The sequence below is a fragment of the Arachis duranensis genome, chromosome 2 (genome assembly GCF_000817695.3).
Source record: "Arachis duranensis cultivar V14167 chromosome 2, aradu.V14167.gnm2.J7QH, whole genome shotgun sequence".
Classification (NCBI taxonomy): Eukaryota; Viridiplantae; Streptophyta; class Magnoliopsida; order Fabales; family Fabaceae; genus Arachis; species Arachis duranensis.
The window spans coordinates 6005577-6022796 of NC_029773.3; the positions used below are offsets into that span (position 1 = coordinate 6005577).

The window sequence follows — 17220 nt, forward strand, 5'->3', positions numbered from 1 at the left end:
ATTCATATGATAAGCAATATTTTTTAAGCTTATAATTAGAAGTATAAGTTAATTAATTCATTATTTTTTTAGAAAAAATTCATTTTAATATTGAAGATTATATATATTATTTTTCATGGTATCTCTCAGTAACCTAATAGATTAAGGATTAGTTTGTTATGGATTTAAACTCAATTTAATGATTTGCTATGAACTAATAAATTATTACATGTATAAGACGAAATTTGAATTCTTGACACTTAGTTAAACGAGCGAGTAAATTATTAACCATTCAATCAATCCAAATTATATATCATAACTAGTTATTAAAAAAATAGTTAAATATCTACCACTACAATAAACTATATTTTAGTCCAAAATCATTTTAACTTCAAAACTTTGTTCTCTTATAGGTGGTTCAATAATGCATATGGAATAAAAAAATTTATTAAAGTCAAGTTATCTGAATAGAAAGAATATATGAGTAGAATGTAATTAATTGATTGAGACTATAACTTAAAAAAAATTAAAGAATTTTTTTAATTTAATTTGTTTTTTTGGAGATGAGCTAGATTAGCCAAGGTGTAGAATATTCATACAAGTGTTCAACATAGAATCTCAAAAACAAGTGTTCAATAACAATCATATGTTAACATTTTTGCTTCATGGACTTCAAAACTGTCACATTCTTCTCTTTGTTTGTTCTTCGGTCCAAGTCTCAAGTCCAGTATTTGGATTGATATGCTGTTACTTATCCCATTCTACTTCTAATTACCTTTTGAACCTTCCTTCAAATCCTCATTTAATTCTTAATTGTGTTTATATAAAAGCCTTCAACCTCTTCATTCTGCTGCACCACCAATCACCACCACCATCACCATTTCCCTTATCATCATCCTTTCACCATTTTTTTTCTGCAAAATCAGAAACTTTAAACTGATTTTGCATCTGGGGTTGTGCCAAATTTCTAACTTGTAACTGAAGTTTAAACCTTTTTCACTTCTCAACAGAACTTACCATACATATATAGCACAAAAGTGAAGAAGCTACTTTTCAATTTTAAATTTTAAATTTTTTTTTTCATCATGAGTACAAAATCTGATTCAGGCAATATGTTGAATAATTCTGATGCAATTGTGATCTCTGGGAAGATCATGGTTGCAGTAGTGGTATTGCTGTCATTTGTGTTTGTTTTTGTCTTAATGCTCCATCTCTATTCCAAGTTTTCAATGTGGCGTGTTCAGCAAGAAACCTCCATTCCTTCACCACAAATCCGCCGTGGTCGCCGCCACCGGCGCCGTCGCCACCTTGTATTCGCCTCGGCCGAAGACGCTATCCTCCATGGAATTCAAAATGTTGGGCTTGACCCTTCAGTTCTTAAGTCCATACCTGTGTTGGTGTTCCAACCCCATGAATTCAAAGAGGATTTAGAATGTGCTGTTTGCATATCTGAGCTTGTTGAAGGTGAAAAGTTTAGAGCTTTGCCACATTGCAATCATGGGTTCCATGTTGATTGCATTGACATGTGGTTCCAATCACATTCTACTTGTCCCCTTTGTAGGACACTAGTTACTGAAAAACTCTCTAAGCTAAATAATAGCACTCCAAGTGTTCGAGAGAATGTCACAGAGAACAGTGAGTCATCATCAGAAGCTGAAAACTCTGCTGATGTGAATACCAATGATGAGTCTTCAAATTTTCCCACACATGTGTTGGTTTGGGGTGATCAAACACAATTTTCACACACTACTGAGGATCCACATTGCTCATCATCATCTGGTTCATGTTCTTCAAGCAGTGAGAGTGGAAGTGATAGTAGCACTAGTAGCAGCAGCAATGGAAGAAACAATAATGGAGTGTTGGTAATTGATATACCAAATGATGAGGTCACTCCTGAAGATGATGATGAGATGAAATCATCATCACCAATGGTAGCAAGATTGAGGTCAATCAAGAGGCTTCTAAGTAGGGACAAAAAGTCAACTAGTCCTTGTATTCCCAATTCTTTTGATGTGGAACAAGCATAGAATTAGGAGTTTGTTGATGTTATTCATATCAATTATTATTTATTTCAGTACATATTCTGATACTTCTCAATTGAAACTGTTGTAAAAAGAAGGCAAAATGAAAAGCTGGTGTAATATCTAGTTCTGTAATAATTTTCATATGTTTAATTGTGATCTTTTTGTTGTAGTTAGCTTCACTCAATACCATTACTCCACTACTTCATATAGTAAAGTAGTGAAACATCTTTCTCTTTTATCTTATTAATTTAAAAGAGTGAATAAATATATAGAACTAATTTTTAATTAGTCAAATTTTTATTGTAAAATTTTTTAATCCTTATTTTTTAGAAGATTTAAAGTTGGGATTTAAGATTTAGAATTTAGGATAAAGATAATTTTAGAATAATTAATTAATGTTGACTAAAAAATATTTATTTTATAGTTGAAATTTACAATTTTAAATTTTCGATAAAAGAAAAAAAAATACAAATGAGTGTGCTAGGTATGCATGGTGTCTAAAATTTGTGTGCAAATAAATTTATTATTAACAGGAGATGGTGATTAAATAAAAAATGTATAATGTAATGATTTCATAATTTTGATTATCAGGAGTAAATAGTCAAATCAGTTTTCGAAAGATTATTCATTTTTTTAAGTTAGTCTCCAAAAAAAATTTTAATCAAATTCATCCTTTAAAGATTTTAAGTTAACCATTTAGTTATTTCGTCACTTCCATTGCTAACAGGCGTCAAAATTTATTAATGGAGTAAAGTATCGTTTTTGTCCCCAACGTTTGGAGTAAATTCTATTTGTGTCACTAACATTTACATCGTCCTATTTGTATCCATAACGTTTAAAAAAGTGATTCAATATTATCCTACCGTCAATTATACATCATGAACACTTTAGTTTGAGTTTTAAAAATCTCTTCTTGAAGTTAAAATACAAATGTCTGGGATAGAATCGATAATTCACTCCGAAAAATAGCTCATTAAAAGTTGAAACTAATTCCTACAACATTTACATAATTTACTTTTGTAGGGACATAATTGAATCTAAACACAAATAGTGGGTATAATATTAAAATCGAACACATCCAACTGAGACCTAATTGAGAATGAATGAAAAATATAATCTGATTTGTTAGTATAATTGATAGTAGGATAACATTGAATCACTTTTTCAAACGTTAGGGATACAAATAGGACGATTTAAACGTTAAGGACATAAATAGAACTTACTCCAAACGTTGGGGACAAAAACGATACTTTACTCTTATTAATGTGACACATTGAGTGACATCACAACGCACACCTAGTAGTCCTAATTGGCGGTTAACATGATAAGTTTATGAAACTAGATCAAATTAACCCCAAATTGAGCGATTCCAATATCTTAAGTTCTCCCCTCAATTAAATTTTGATTTAATTTAATTTCGTAAACTTATCATGTTAATAGTCAATTAAGACTCTTATGTGCGTATTATAATATCACTTCATGTATTACATTAACAAATTTTGATATTGTTAACAAAGAAAATGATAGAAGAACTAACACAAGTATTTTAAAACTTTTTGTAGATGAATTTAATTTAAAAAATCTTTTAAAAACTAATTTAGAGAACAAATAATATTTCAAAAGACGAATTTGATTATTCATCATTTTAAACATAATAATTTCATAAGGTGGTCCTTCACTCTCTATTGTCTACTTTAACTCCTTCAAACCCATCAAATAAGTCTTGTTGACAAATAATTTGTTTAATATATGTTTCCAATATGGTGGCAGGAACAAGTGCAACTGCAATCGATCATTATCAATCATTTGGCTAATGTTAGTAGTATACCAATTAGTATACATAATATTATATTATATTTTATACACTACACTTTCTCTTTATATTTAAGTATTCGAATGTTATAATTGTTGGTTGTTTAACACTTTTGATTTGTTTATTTACTTAGATATAATATTCAGAATTCGCTTTCAGAGCATTGTATTCTTAATAAATTTAAGAAAAATAAAAAAGATAATTCGCTTCTGACAAATTCGTTTTTCAAAAATTAAATAAATAAGAAAAAGACAATTTGCGCTCTATAAATTTACTTTTTAAAAATAAAAAAAAAAGTTTGTCCTTGATAAATTCATTTTTTGAAATTTAAACAATTTGTTCTATTAAATTCTATTTGTCTTCATATCCATGAAAATTACCAATAATTCTTATTTTTTGAAATTTCACCTCTCAACAAATATGTAATTCTTGTTTTTCTGTTAATGTATTTTCCTTTATTGAAAGGGAATTAGTGAAGAGTCAAGTTGGGGAAAAAATAAAGATTGTAACAAAATTTTTAAGAGAAGTGTGCATTGTATATGATAATTTTTATTTTTTTTAAATTTTTTTATTGTAAAAGAAACAATTTTTATTTTTAGTCAATTTCTTTCTTTATCATAATATTTAATAGTGTTTGCAGATTGAATCAAATCGGATATTATCAAAATCTCGATCTGATTCGCATTAAATTCATCTGATTAGATCTAATATTTGTATTTTTTAGATTTGGATATAATACACACATTTACATATTGGATAAAAGATATCAGATATATTTGTAAAATAGAAAATATATTAAAAAAACTTATTTCTTAAAAAACACAATAAAACTCCTTTTTCATTTTTTTAAATATGTTTATTCTTAAAATATTATCAAACTAACTTTTTTTAAATAACAAAAATAAAATAATACAACATATATAAATAATAATTATTCATTAAAATAAAACATAAATCATATATATTATTTATTTATTATTTGATGTGGATATGCGAATCAGATATGTAGATATAGATGTAATATCCGTAATCCAATCTAATTAGAATATAAATTGAATCCGATCATTATATAGATCGAATTATATTAGCAAATTACATATCAGAATAGATAAATACTATAAATTTATAAATATTTTGATCTATAAACACTTCTAATAATATTATTTTTTTAGTTAATCAGTATTTTTACCTATATATAATTAAGTAGTTTTCTCTTTTTACATTAAAAAATGTAAAAATATTATAATGATAGTTGGGAGGAGACAATGAAACACTAATCAAGAATTGGTTATTGCAGTAAGCATGAAAATGTAGCCATAAACATTTTTAACAAATGAAAAAGTTACTTGTACTTTTATTAAAAAAGTTTCTTGTCCTTTTTTTTCTTTTTTTTATGCGCATCAAGCTGACACATTCTGACACATTCTTTTTATTATTGGATGAAACATGAATTTTACATTTCATTAATGAAAAAAAGCTTCTCAGGTCACTGTATGAATAAACTTCTCTTTTGATGTGAACTTCTTCTGTAAATTTTGGATTCTTTGCTGATTCTAAAGTTTTTATTGTTATCGATTCTAATTCTGTAATTTTATATTCTGAATTTGAATTTTAAAATTGAAGATCTGGGATTATTGAATTTTTTGCTGCTAGCTTTGTTAAATTGTTGCTGAGTATTGAAAATTTTGAGTTTGATTTGGCCTGAATTGTTGCACAAATTCTGGCGCAAGTTTTTTTAATTTCTTCAAGCATCCTGGGTTGATTTTGATAAGTGAAATTCAAGCGTTGTAAGCTATGTTGAATTGGATTCCAAATTAAATTCAGGGGATCACCATGAAAATGTGGCATGGTGTTCAATGAAAGCACCATTTGATACGAATTTGTATCAAGAACTAGAGAGAATTAGAGAAAATAGAAGAGAAATCCCTAGAATTAGGGACAAAGAGAGAAAATAGAATTTTCAATTACACTATGCCTATCCTACATTATTACATCATACTCTTATTTATAGTATAATTCTCTAATTGGGATAACCCAATACTAATTGTATCAACGTGTTTGAGTGAATTTCTAAAAAAAAAATTTAAGTTATATTTTTTTAAAAGATCTTATGTAGAAAAGTAAAAGTAATGTTATGTTTGAATATCTCATATAAAAGGATTTTTTATTTATCAAATATGTTTGGGTATAACCATATAAAAATACTTTATTTATTTATTTATTACGTAAAAAACAATTTTTTTCAAAAAGAGGTAATTGTAGATTCTCAAAAAAGATATTTTTTGATATTTTTAATATTTTTATTTTTATTACTAAAAATTTACCAACCACGCAACAAAATAAAACAGATATTTTCTATTAAAAAAATATCTTTTTTTATTAACTTAACGGCGTCTAAACAAGCACTAAACATAAATATATTTATAAATTATACTTACTTAATTTGTTTGGGCTTGAGCACTCATAAGACTTACAAAATTAAGGGGAAAAAATTGGCAGCAGAAATAGTCTGGACTTTGAAACAAGGAACTTATATATAACATGACTTTTATGATCTTCCTATTCTTGAATTTCTGGTATTCTTATAAACAAATCCATATGCAACTCATATTCAAAGCCAAATACAACATAATTAATTAAACTATTCATTCAATTACATATGCTATCAAACTTATCTAAATTCACCCAATGCTAATGCATTTGCCACTAAATTTAGTATCATGTAAATAAAAATAAAAGTAGGAATTTGCAATCTATGATAGTGATAATATTATTAATACATGAACAACATTCAAGTAACCAAATAAAGGGGACCATAGTTATGTGAATTAGCATGGTTTCCTTGGTGAAGTGACATATAAGGTATCTCACTCTCCTTTCTCTTTGTGCCTTTAAAGAAACTTGTTAATGGGCCAGAATAATAAGATGTTGAACTCCATTGCTTCCCTTCATCAATGTTTTTGTTTTGTGTTATTGGACCAGAAACATGCCCATGATGCTTTTCACTACTATAATAAGCATTTGACTTAGTACTTTTATTTTTATTCTCAGATTTCAACCATGAAACCAATGAATTCTTCCATGATTTCTTTTCCTTCTTGCTCTTCTTATTCTCTTTGAATTTTCCTCTTGATTCTTCAGGGTGCACTAATGATGATGAACAACTCTTCAGTTTTGCTTCCTTCCCATATTGTCTTGCTTCCTCCAAGAACTATATATAATCAAAAGCAAAATAATATGAAGTTAGAAAACATGTTATTCATCATATAACTCAAAATTAAACCTCCTAAGAAAAATACTAATAAATGCCAAAATAAGATGCTTATTGTGATAATCTAACTCAAAAGTTCACCTAAATAATAAAACGGTAAACTCGATCTAGAGATCTAGATGTTTACACTCGTAACAATTTTCAGATTATCTTAAAAATTTGATAATTTTATGAGTTACTTTATCAATTAAAACATATTTGTCGGAATCTTCAAGATATGCAAAATCACATAATTATATACATTAATATATATGCAAAATTAAACCAAGAATGAAGCATGTATATATATATATATATACATACATGTTACCTGAGAAAAATCTTCTTGTAGATAAAATCCATAGTCATCATAGTGATGATTTTCTTCATATCTTGGATGTGATTCATCAGAGTTCATCATTGTAAACAAAAAACTAATAAAAAGCTTGAGCAGAATCAGAAGAACTTCAAGAGAAAGATGAATTCAAAAAATTTTCTAAGGTTGATGGTTGCCAACTTGGCTAGAAAGCTCTTCCTTGAGTGTGATGCTTCCTCATCCTACCTAACAAGAATTATGTCATATAGTGGAAAGTAGTAGTCCTTCAAAAATAAAGTAAAATAAAATTAGCTTCTAACTTATACAGCAAATTTAATTCACATGGGATTGGAAAATTTACTATCTTTGATCACAAAAAGCAAAGTTCAACAGCTCCTCAACAAGACATCACAATCACAAGGCCAGTTTATGGAGAAATGACAGAAACACTCATAGTGGTGCAATTATATTAAGAAATTTATGTGATTTAGAAGGTGCAATTATATTACATAAATATATGTGAGTGAATGGATATTATATATTGTCTTATATATAACATGTTTCCTAGTACAACAAAATCAAGATTCACCAACATACCAAACTGTTAGGCTAATAATGCCAATAAGAAAATGGTAAAGATTTAAGGAGACACTACTCATATTATTTATCATTATGAATAAATATAGAGAACTAATTTTTAATTGGTTGGTATTAACTAGTTATTTTATTGTAAAATTATTTTTAACCTTTTTTTAATAGAATTTAGGGTTTAGAATTAGGATTTATAGTTAAAATTAAGGATTTAAAATTTATAATTTAGGATTTAATATAATTTTTTTAAAAAAATTGGTTATATTGACTGAGAAAAATTGACTTCTTAGTTAATCTCAATTATTATTAGGACTAATCATATACTATAAATAACTAAACTTAACATTCAAGGTAGAATTGAAGATCAACAAACAAATTGGAGAGAAGATTTAAATTTTTGAAAGGAACTTGGCATCCTTATTTCCTTGAGAGGAGGTTAGGTAACATCATTATAGTAAATCAATTTATTTTCTCTCATGGGGCCATATATATAATGGCCTCCACTTCACTTTCGGTTAGCTTTTTTTAATGGGAAAAAACTATTTTTCAAAAGGAGTTTTTTTTTAAAAAAAAAAACAATCAATAGTTCACACTGTTAAAACATTCACAATGTTAAAGAGGGGGAAAGAATAGGAAAATGAAATTAAACGAAAAATTGACCTTGACTTATATAGCCTTGAAACTTCAATGTACTTAAGGAGCTTTTCTTTTTTTAATAATTGTATTTAAGGCTGGAAGTGAGTCAAGCGAGCTCGAACTCGACTCGTTAATAGTTCGATAAGCTAAACTTGTAAGTTGGTGAGCCAAACTTGAGCCTAGAATTGAGCTCAATTTTACAATTTATTGATAGATAAACAATTGATCTTTTTAAATATTTTTAAAATATGTTATAATTTATTGAATTATAGATTATGTTCTTATTATTTGAGACAGCTCGTGAGCTTTCGGTGAGCCAAGATTGAGCTTAAAAAATAGGCTCGATTGTTAATGAGTCGAGCCGTGAGCCAAACTCAATTTTTATAAGCGGAGCTTGAATTTGGTCTAACTCGGTTCAGCTCGGCTTACTTCCATCCCTGATTGTATTCACTATTCTTAGATTGGTTTTCTTAATTCATAAAAATTAAAATTATACAAATAATTTTAATATTCTATTGTTGTACAAGTTAATAACATTTGTATTATAGTGAAAACGGAAAAATTACATGGATATTTTCACATTTGATGGAATTCATCATGACCTCTTTTTTCTAAACATCATTTTAGTAGTTTAGTATTAGTTCAATTTGAAGAAAGGACAATTACGTTTCTAAAGATAAGGGAAATTGAATTGAATTTTACTAAATTTTAAAAGAAAATGAATATAATTTACCCATAATCCAGGTTGGAGTATTAAAAAGTCTTCTTTAGAAGGGTTTGCCACTTGAATATAAATCTTTGGTGTTTTTAACATTGTATGAAGTATATTAAAAATAAATAAATTAATTAAGGAGAGCAAAAACCATTTATAAACCCTTATAACTTGTTTGATAACTATACTGACAAGTTTAAATTCTTAGGACCTAATTATTGCCTAAACTTAAAATTACATGAGCAATTATTAGACCAAAAATATTTAATTTACCATTTCAAAATGTAAAGTGCAGATCAGACTTATAACACCACATGTAAGAGTGTTTCACCAACCAACACTACAAGAAGATTGAACCTCAACAGATTTAAGAGGTACAAGAGTATCAAAGCTTGAAACTTTCTTATAGCATTTACTACCAAAAGTACCATGGAACTGGCAACATAGACACAAAGGAGAAAATCATCCAAAAAAAACATATGACACAGCCTCCATGTCCATCATCATTTCCCTATACAAAACCCTAAGCAAGAACATATTATGGAGCCAGTTTAGGAGAACCCTTTATAGAGAGACCCTTGTATACCTATAAAGATATCAGAGCTGAAGCAATGGTAATGCCATTACAACCCCAAAGATGGAGAATAGTAATAACATCATCCATGCTGGGAATGGTTGCTTTCCGTTTTTCTTTACAACCTTCAACTGTTCTACTCTTTTCGTTCCTTCTTCCGTAGAATCCAAATTCTTCTCCAAAAGAGCCTTTGGACTTGTGTCATTAGGCGCTGCCTCTGATGATGCCTGCTCGGGAGGAACTTGTTCAGAAAGCTGCTGCTCCTGGTTGTACTTCTCCACATACTCAGGGAACATTTTCCTGAATGTTGCGCTGCATGGAAAGTTATCGAAGCAAGAGGAGTTAATGGTGAAAATGGGAGACAAATTATAGAGACCTTGCTAAATTTTATGGTGACTTGTGAAAAGATGATGCAATAGACCTACTTCTTGCAATTGAAAGAAAGGGAAGATTTTGCTAAACGCTGCTTCTCGGCGGTGGTGGTGTTTACACTGCCGGTGGTTGGGCTGTTGTCCATCTGAAAGAATGAAATCCATCAGATATCAAAAACTCGCAAGAAAATCTCTATACATGGCAAGGTACCAACTGCAAGCTACTAAAGCTATAAAGGAACAATAACTTGCATTTTTAACCCCATAACTCTGATTTGGTGAGCCAAGACAACTATCTTCCAAACAAAGAAATAAGATAGGAAATGGAAGGAATACGAATTTAGTTAGAATACAAAGAAGGCACGCACCATGAATGAAAGAAGCCCTGTGAGTATGCTGCATTTGTAAATTAGAAAGTTCAGTATAGACCATTAGAAAGCTGTATAGAAAAGTAACCAACATCTACAACTACTCTCAGTCTCAAATACAGGTTACTTGTGTAAAAGCATATAACCACAATCCAAAAGCTAAATGAATAGATTAAAAAACAAATCACATAACGAAACATCATAACTAAAATCAATCTGACCTTGAAACAGACCACATAGGATTCCAACTTTCAGGATGAACTGCAGAGCAGGAGCAGGAGCAGCAAAACACAGAAATATTAAATCAAAATCAGTATCTCATAATATTAACTGACTTGTGCTATACCAGATAAAAGAACTTACAATCACTCATAGACAAACAAATCTTTTTCTGCGTCATGAACCGTCCATTAGGTGTAGTCATGCTGCAATATAGAAAGTACACATTTGAGTCAATATCATGATAAAACACATTTGGAAATGAGACTTGACAAGCATACAGTAGCAAGAAGGATCACCTGATTCCAGGAGGCTTATATGGATATTCTGGAGGAAACTTGATTTTTCCGTAGTAATATCCACCTAACAAGAGGAGGAAAACATAAATAGGAATTGATAGCAATACATAACCTTGGACATGTTAGAAATAACAATCCCAATAGAACTAAAAAGTGGCGTGTTGAAATGCAATAATCACAATTTGCTAAATTGACAAACCTGCAAAAGGTGTTCCTTCGCTTCCCTCCAACACATAATCTGAAACATCATTAGAATAAGATCAGTATTGGCCAGTCTAAGAAATAAATTAAAATTAACCATCTGACAAATCTTTTCCATTTTATTTGACAATATTAATGGTAATGAGGAGGGTGAGCCTAGCAACAAATGTAATATTGTTGTGCACCTTCACTATGAGTCTATGACCTGTTTGGTCAGAGAATCTACAACATTGATAAATGAACAAAACAAAGGTTCTACAACATTGATAAATGAACAAAACAAAGGTTCAACACAAAAAATTTTCTTCTTTTTGACCATAGTAGTACCACATCAATGATATGAGCAATTAACAGTGATGCAAACTTACGCCATTCAAGAATATCATTTGGTGATGGGCGAGCTACAACATGGGACACTGGCTCCTGCAAATTTAACGTTGAAATTGAGCATAATCAAATTGATAATACCATCAATGTTCATCATTTTTTCTTCAAAAATGAATAAAGAAATGCCATGTCAAATTGTCAATTTTTGATACCGTGCAACACAGTATGCTACACAAACATTCTACAAAGGGGAGAAATAAAATAAAATAAAAAATACAAAGGAAATGTCTTCTTTCATGGCTCAACTTTTATCTTTTATAAGCTGGAACATCAAATTAACCATTCAAGAAGCAAAAAATACAAGGGGAAAAAAAAGTGAAACGGAACAAATAAAATGATACAAACAAGTATAGAGTTTTAATTCAAAAAAATCAGTAAGCATATAAACTTTGAATAAAAATAAAAAGTAAAGCATAATTTTGAAAAAACAAAAGATTCTATACTTTACAAAGAGCTCTGTATTCCTTCTGAAGGCGCTTGATACATGACTTTTCTGCCATCCAACAACTTCAAGCAGTATAAAGAGCACGCCTTTACACAGTACTTTGTCTCTTTATTATCCAATTAAGAATGTTCCTGCTAAGCATTGATCAAGAAGATATATAAATCAATATATTGAATATGAAATATAGAAAGTCACATATGCAATCTCTGCAAAATAGTTTACAAAACTTAACAAAAATCAATTCCAAAATGAATGTGTGTGTAGGAGAGAGAGGGATAGGAGTGCCATGTAAAGCACGAAGATGGTAACACAAACATCACTACTCAAAGTGCATCAGTTTATCTTCTTTATCAGCACCACTAGCTGGTAACCATCAAAGGTTTGAACTATCACAATTCACAAGCCTACAGATCATATAATGATATGTATTTCTAAGGATTGCTGACCTTATTATGACAAAAGCTAGCTCAAAAGGAGAGGGTTGTCCTAATGATTATAAAGGCTATCTTATCAAATCCTTAAGCAATTTGTGACTTAACCCATCCACATCCCCAGGACTTAACATACCATGAGTGAAGTTTCCAGAATTGGTCAATGTAGATGGTCCAACAGGATGGATTTGATAACATACTATCTGAAGATTATTGACCAAACTCAACGGCAAAATTAAGCTCAATAGAGGAGAGTTGCCCAATAGTGATTATAAGGGATAAAAGCAAAATGCCATTAGAGTTTTATTTTGCTAGATAGAAAGCAACTAGAATTATACTAATCCCCAGCTTCTTACATGTCTGCCCCAATGCATAAAATCATGAAAACAATCCTCCATGCAAAGTTACAAAGAACTAAACCTACTTATGCAAGAATCCTAAAACATAAAAATCATCCCAAGAGAACAATCACTGAGACTACTCCTGTATATCCCATTGTTCCATGAAGCCACTAGAATTGTATGCATCAGTAACCACACAACAAACAGTAGAAATAAAAAATTCATTCATTCCTCAGATTAAATCTAGTTATTAATACATTATACAATCTTAAAATCCGTATTCCCTGCCTAAGCTATACAAACATTTCATGCCATCATTTAGTGTCAACCCTAAATCCCTAATTCCAACCCTAAGTCACACTGTATAGGTAAAAATCCTCTTTCTCCCCTTGAATTTTCCATTCTCATATCACCCTCTGGTTTGATTCCACAGCTTAAATGTTCTGTCACTGAAATAATTAAACCTAAACACCATGATCCACGCGAAAATCCGCCTTGATTCTCTGTGTACTTCAATTTCTCATTGTTCTCACTACATCGCTACGAATTATGAAAATCAATTCACGACCCCAGACATCAAAATCCACGAAATTTCACAATCAGATCATAAAAATCAAATCTTGATCATACACCCGCCAGAAAAGAATAAAACCCCCCAGGCTCAGAATAACAACAAGTTCAAATCTTCAAAGCGCAGATTAATAATAAAAGATTGAAATTTTTTCTTTTGTGAGCACACAGCGAAGAAAGAAGAAGAAAAATTCACCTGAGAGGCTGAGATCCGCTTTTGTTTTCTGTTCCAATTAGGTTCGACGATGCAGAAAAGAAAAGAAAAGAAAAAATAAAACTGATTTGGAATTTATTTATGATTTCTGATACTCCGTTTTAATTATTTTTTCCCCTTTCAGGGAAAAAACAGACAGAGAAGAAGGGAAAAATAGGGATCCTCAAAACGGCGTCGTTTAAACTTGGCACAGAGAGAGAGAGAGTGTGAGTGTGTGAGAAAGTGGGCTTTGTTGCATTGTTGTCTGTGCGGTGGCCTTATTATTAATTTAGGCAAAGTCAATGTGAATTATTTTTAGAAGAGTGCTAGACGTGAGTAATTTTTGTGATTTGTAGTCATTAAATAGTCATTAATAATGTTTTTAATGATGTGAGATTTCATCCAACGATGTGGGATTATTCATTTTTCTTTTGCTAGTTATGTACTAATCAGAATTTAATAAAGTTATTGGTCCTCTAAACTTTTCTTTATTAAATTTTTATATTAGATAAATATATTTTTAAAGAATAAAAAATATAAAATAGATCCTTAAAATTGGTTTTCATTGGATATTTTAAGTTTTTCTATCAAAAATATTTAATGTCATTGGTAAGCAAGATTAATTTATCTAATTTAAAATAAAAATAATAGAAATAAATGAAATAAAAGCACTTTTGGTAGAATTTACAATCCTAATTCTAGATCTAAATTTACCTTTCTTATAAACAGTTACAAGCCAGTCAAATACAGTTAAATTAGTACCTGGATTATTTTTAATTTAGCAGTTATGAATATTAGACAATTTGATTAATATACATATTAGACTTTCTAAACTTTTAAAATCATACATATTAATTATCTGAACATTTAAAACTAAACAAATTGATATAATATTATTTTAAGTGATAATAATAATAATAATAATAATAATAATAATAATAATAATAATAAGAAGAAGAAGAAGAAGAAGAAGTAAAGATTCAATACTAAAATACTTGAATAGATTAAATATAATATATATGTATATATATAAATTAACTAAAAATAATATATTACAATAGCTCCTAAACTGGATTAACACTCTATAATTTATTATTTATTATAAACTATTAACTAACATTAAGTTTGAATATACAAAAAAAAAATCATTATTAAAATAAAATTGGTAAGGATAGAGTATTTTTTTAAAAAAAGAACTTTAAGGGTGATTTCTGTTGTTTATTCTATTTATTGGCATAGCTTTCATTGTTATGCATGACTTATCAATTAGCCACATTTTTTTTTCCAACTGAGTTGGATAGTTCACACTTATTATATACATGTATATGAGCTTCTACAAACTCTTTAAATTGTCCACCAATAATATCTAGAAAGAAGTTAAAAACACTTATTACGTGATGATAATGTTCCAGTCCAGAAGATTCGACTCCAACTATGAACTACCAACAAAATATCTGTTCTCTTTATTGGGACCCCATATATATAATAATTATTGGACTTCTTTATTTATCAAAGAATAAATGATTGGAGTTCTTCAACTACTTGTCTTCTCTCTGATGTTTTCAGATGCTTTTTTTTTTTAATATATATAATATTCTGTAGTCTTGAACCATTTGATTCAACTAAGCATCTGTATAGTTAGGATTATTATACTAATAATTAGGTGACTCTAAATCAGTAAATCCTAATAAATTCAGATAAGTAACCCTCCAATAGTTTATTTAGAAACGTTTCATTAAGGAAGTGAAACTTATTTTAGGATTTAACATATAGTAATTTTAGAATATTACTTACTAACATATAGTACCAGTTGCTATTGAAATCTCATTCTTTATGATTCTGTGTGGTGTTGTATAAAACCTTTTGTAATAAATTTCCACTAAAAATTTACAATGCGCTACTTAACTAACAAGGAATCTATCAACTCTTACCCACTTTTATTTATAACTGTGTTTAATGAAAGTATTTTTGTAGATGTGTCTAATGAAAATATTTTTTTTATGGTTGTATCTAATCAAAGTATCGTTGTGGATGTGTCTCCTAGATATATTTCTTTAGACATGTATACTAGTATCCTATACTTTTTTAAAAATTTAAGAATATTTGATGTGTGTTTTTATTTTTAGTATTTTTATTTTTAAAATTTTATTAAAAAAATGGTAAAAATAATATAATTCTTTTTTTTCATAAAATTTTAAAAAATACTAAAAATATAAATGAAAATCACACCTTAAATTTCTCTTGCCTTTCCTTTATTGGCTCTTTTATGATTTAGATGAAGATCATGGGGGGAAATCCAAAAGGCACCTACTCTTGCGCCTTTTTTTTGTCTGCTAAAAAATAACAAAGTGGATGCAAAAACAGCTATGTGAGTTTACTTTTGTTTTGTAAAATAATTAAACCTCAACCAAGTTGGGTTGGTATAGTGGTTAGCTCACTAGTCCGCTTAAGTAAGTGTTGGGGGTTCGAATCCTACCTTATGCATGCGGCAAACCCTTAAATGGACTTCAATACCGCGACCGATTAGTCTTTGACCTTTCGAGTTAGGGAATACCATGAAAAACCAAAAAATTAATTAAACCTCAAAGGACCTTCAATTTATGTATGATAATTCTACGTATGTACACTACTAGATTTTTCACTTTTTAATTAATGTAATTCTGTTAACTGTCAAAAAAGAAAAAACTCAAAGGAGAGAAGAAGCTTTCTTTTTTTATCCTAGCCTCATTATTGTAAAACTTTTATGAGAGATAGTCTGGTAATAAAAATTCTAAAATAGATGATGTTGAAGTAAATAGTTTACTTTAATCAAAATGAATTTAACCATAGTATAGATAAATAGCCATATAGTATCCAAACTTCAAATGTATTTATGCCGAAGTGTGATTGTTTAAAAGTGGTGAAGGCTCTCAAATAACGAATACGGAGAGAAACTTGTTTTGTATCACTCATTATTAATGCATTCTCTCTTTTAAGAGATTTTGGATTAGATTCTTTTAGTCTAGATATGTTAGAAAAAATGGAATAGATATGAATTTACTCAAATTACTCTTATTAATTCAAATTTAGTATGGACTAAAGAGGTCTCGCTTAGAGTATCTTTAATGCTAGTTCTAATTTCAATTTCATTTTGGGTCTTATAAAAATATTTGTGGGACCATATATCATAAATACTGATTTGAAATTCAAAGTGAAATTAGCTCTTCTAATACTTAGTCTTAGTTTATTTGAAGTTTTATAGTATTTTTTATTTATTAACATAATTATATAAATGACAAAATTTTATTAGTTCTCTATTAAAATGATATTGTATCTTTAAAATGATACCATTTTTATTTCATATATCCATTCAAAAATGATACTCTAAAAATATTCTAAAATACTCTGACTGGACATGTTATCTGCTACTGAATGAAATTTCTTCTTTCTGTTAAAAAAAAGTATGGCTTTTTGCAAGAGAAAAAATGGCAACAACAAAGTCTATCTAATAATATTTACTG

General features: G+C 28.9%; 3 protein-coding genes across 7 annotated transcripts; 1 reads left to right on the forward strand and 2 right to left on the reverse strand.

Annotated features, from left to right (window-relative positions):
* The first annotated feature begins 945 nt into the window (after positions 1 to 945).
* On the forward strand, positions 946 to 2090 carry LOC107473280 (RING-H2 finger protein ATL60-like). The gene has a single exon (XM_016092833.3). It carries the CDS (start codon positions 1065 to 1067, stop codon positions 2004 to 2006), a length of 942 nt encoding a protein of 313 aa, XP_015948319.1. The 5' UTR covers positions 946 to 1064; the 3' UTR covers positions 2007 to 2090.
* A 4331-nt stretch (positions 2091 to 6421) lies between these two features.
* Positions 6422 to 7869, reverse strand: LOC107473225 (uncharacterized). 4 transcript variants are annotated; one of them, XM_016092779.3, is made up of 3 exons: positions 7744 to 7869; positions 7398 to 7624; positions 6422 to 7027 (listed from the first exon to the last, which is right to left on the reverse strand). In XM_016092779.3, the coding sequence occupies exons 2-3, from the start codon at positions 7485 to 7487 to the stop codon at positions 6608 to 6610; spliced, it is 510 nt and encodes a 169-aa protein (XP_015948265.1). In that variant the 5' UTR covers positions 7488 to 7624; positions 7744 to 7869; the 3' UTR covers positions 6422 to 6607. The 4 variants fall into 4 exon arrangements, with proteins under 4 accessions (XP_015948265.1, XP_015948264.1, XP_020990507.1 ...); XM_016092778.3 differs by having other exon boundaries at positions 7398 to 7628; XM_021134848.2 differs by having other exon boundaries at positions 7398 to 7666.
* Positions 7870 to 9638: 1769 nt separating this feature from the next.
* LOC107473224 (ubiquitin-conjugating enzyme E2 34) lies at positions 9639 to 13975 on the reverse strand. Of its 2 annotated transcripts, none has more exons than XM_016092777.3 (10): positions 13724 to 13975; positions 12184 to 12319; positions 11722 to 11776; positions 11352 to 11390; positions 11153 to 11216; positions 10998 to 11059; positions 10856 to 10895; positions 10635 to 10662; positions 10321 to 10412; positions 9639 to 10207 (listed from the first exon to the last, which is right to left on the reverse strand). In XM_016092777.3, exons 2-10 carry the CDS (start codon positions 12238 to 12240, stop codon positions 9919 to 9921), a joined length of 726 nt encoding a protein of 241 aa, XP_015948263.1. In that variant the 5' UTR covers positions 12241 to 12319; positions 13724 to 13975; the 3' UTR covers positions 9639 to 9918. The 2 variants fall into 2 exon arrangements, with proteins under 2 accessions (XP_015948263.1, XP_015948262.1); XM_016092776.3 differs by having other exon boundaries at positions 12184 to 12316; positions 13724 to 13883.
* Between the last annotated feature and the right edge of the window lie 3245 nt (positions 13976 to 17220).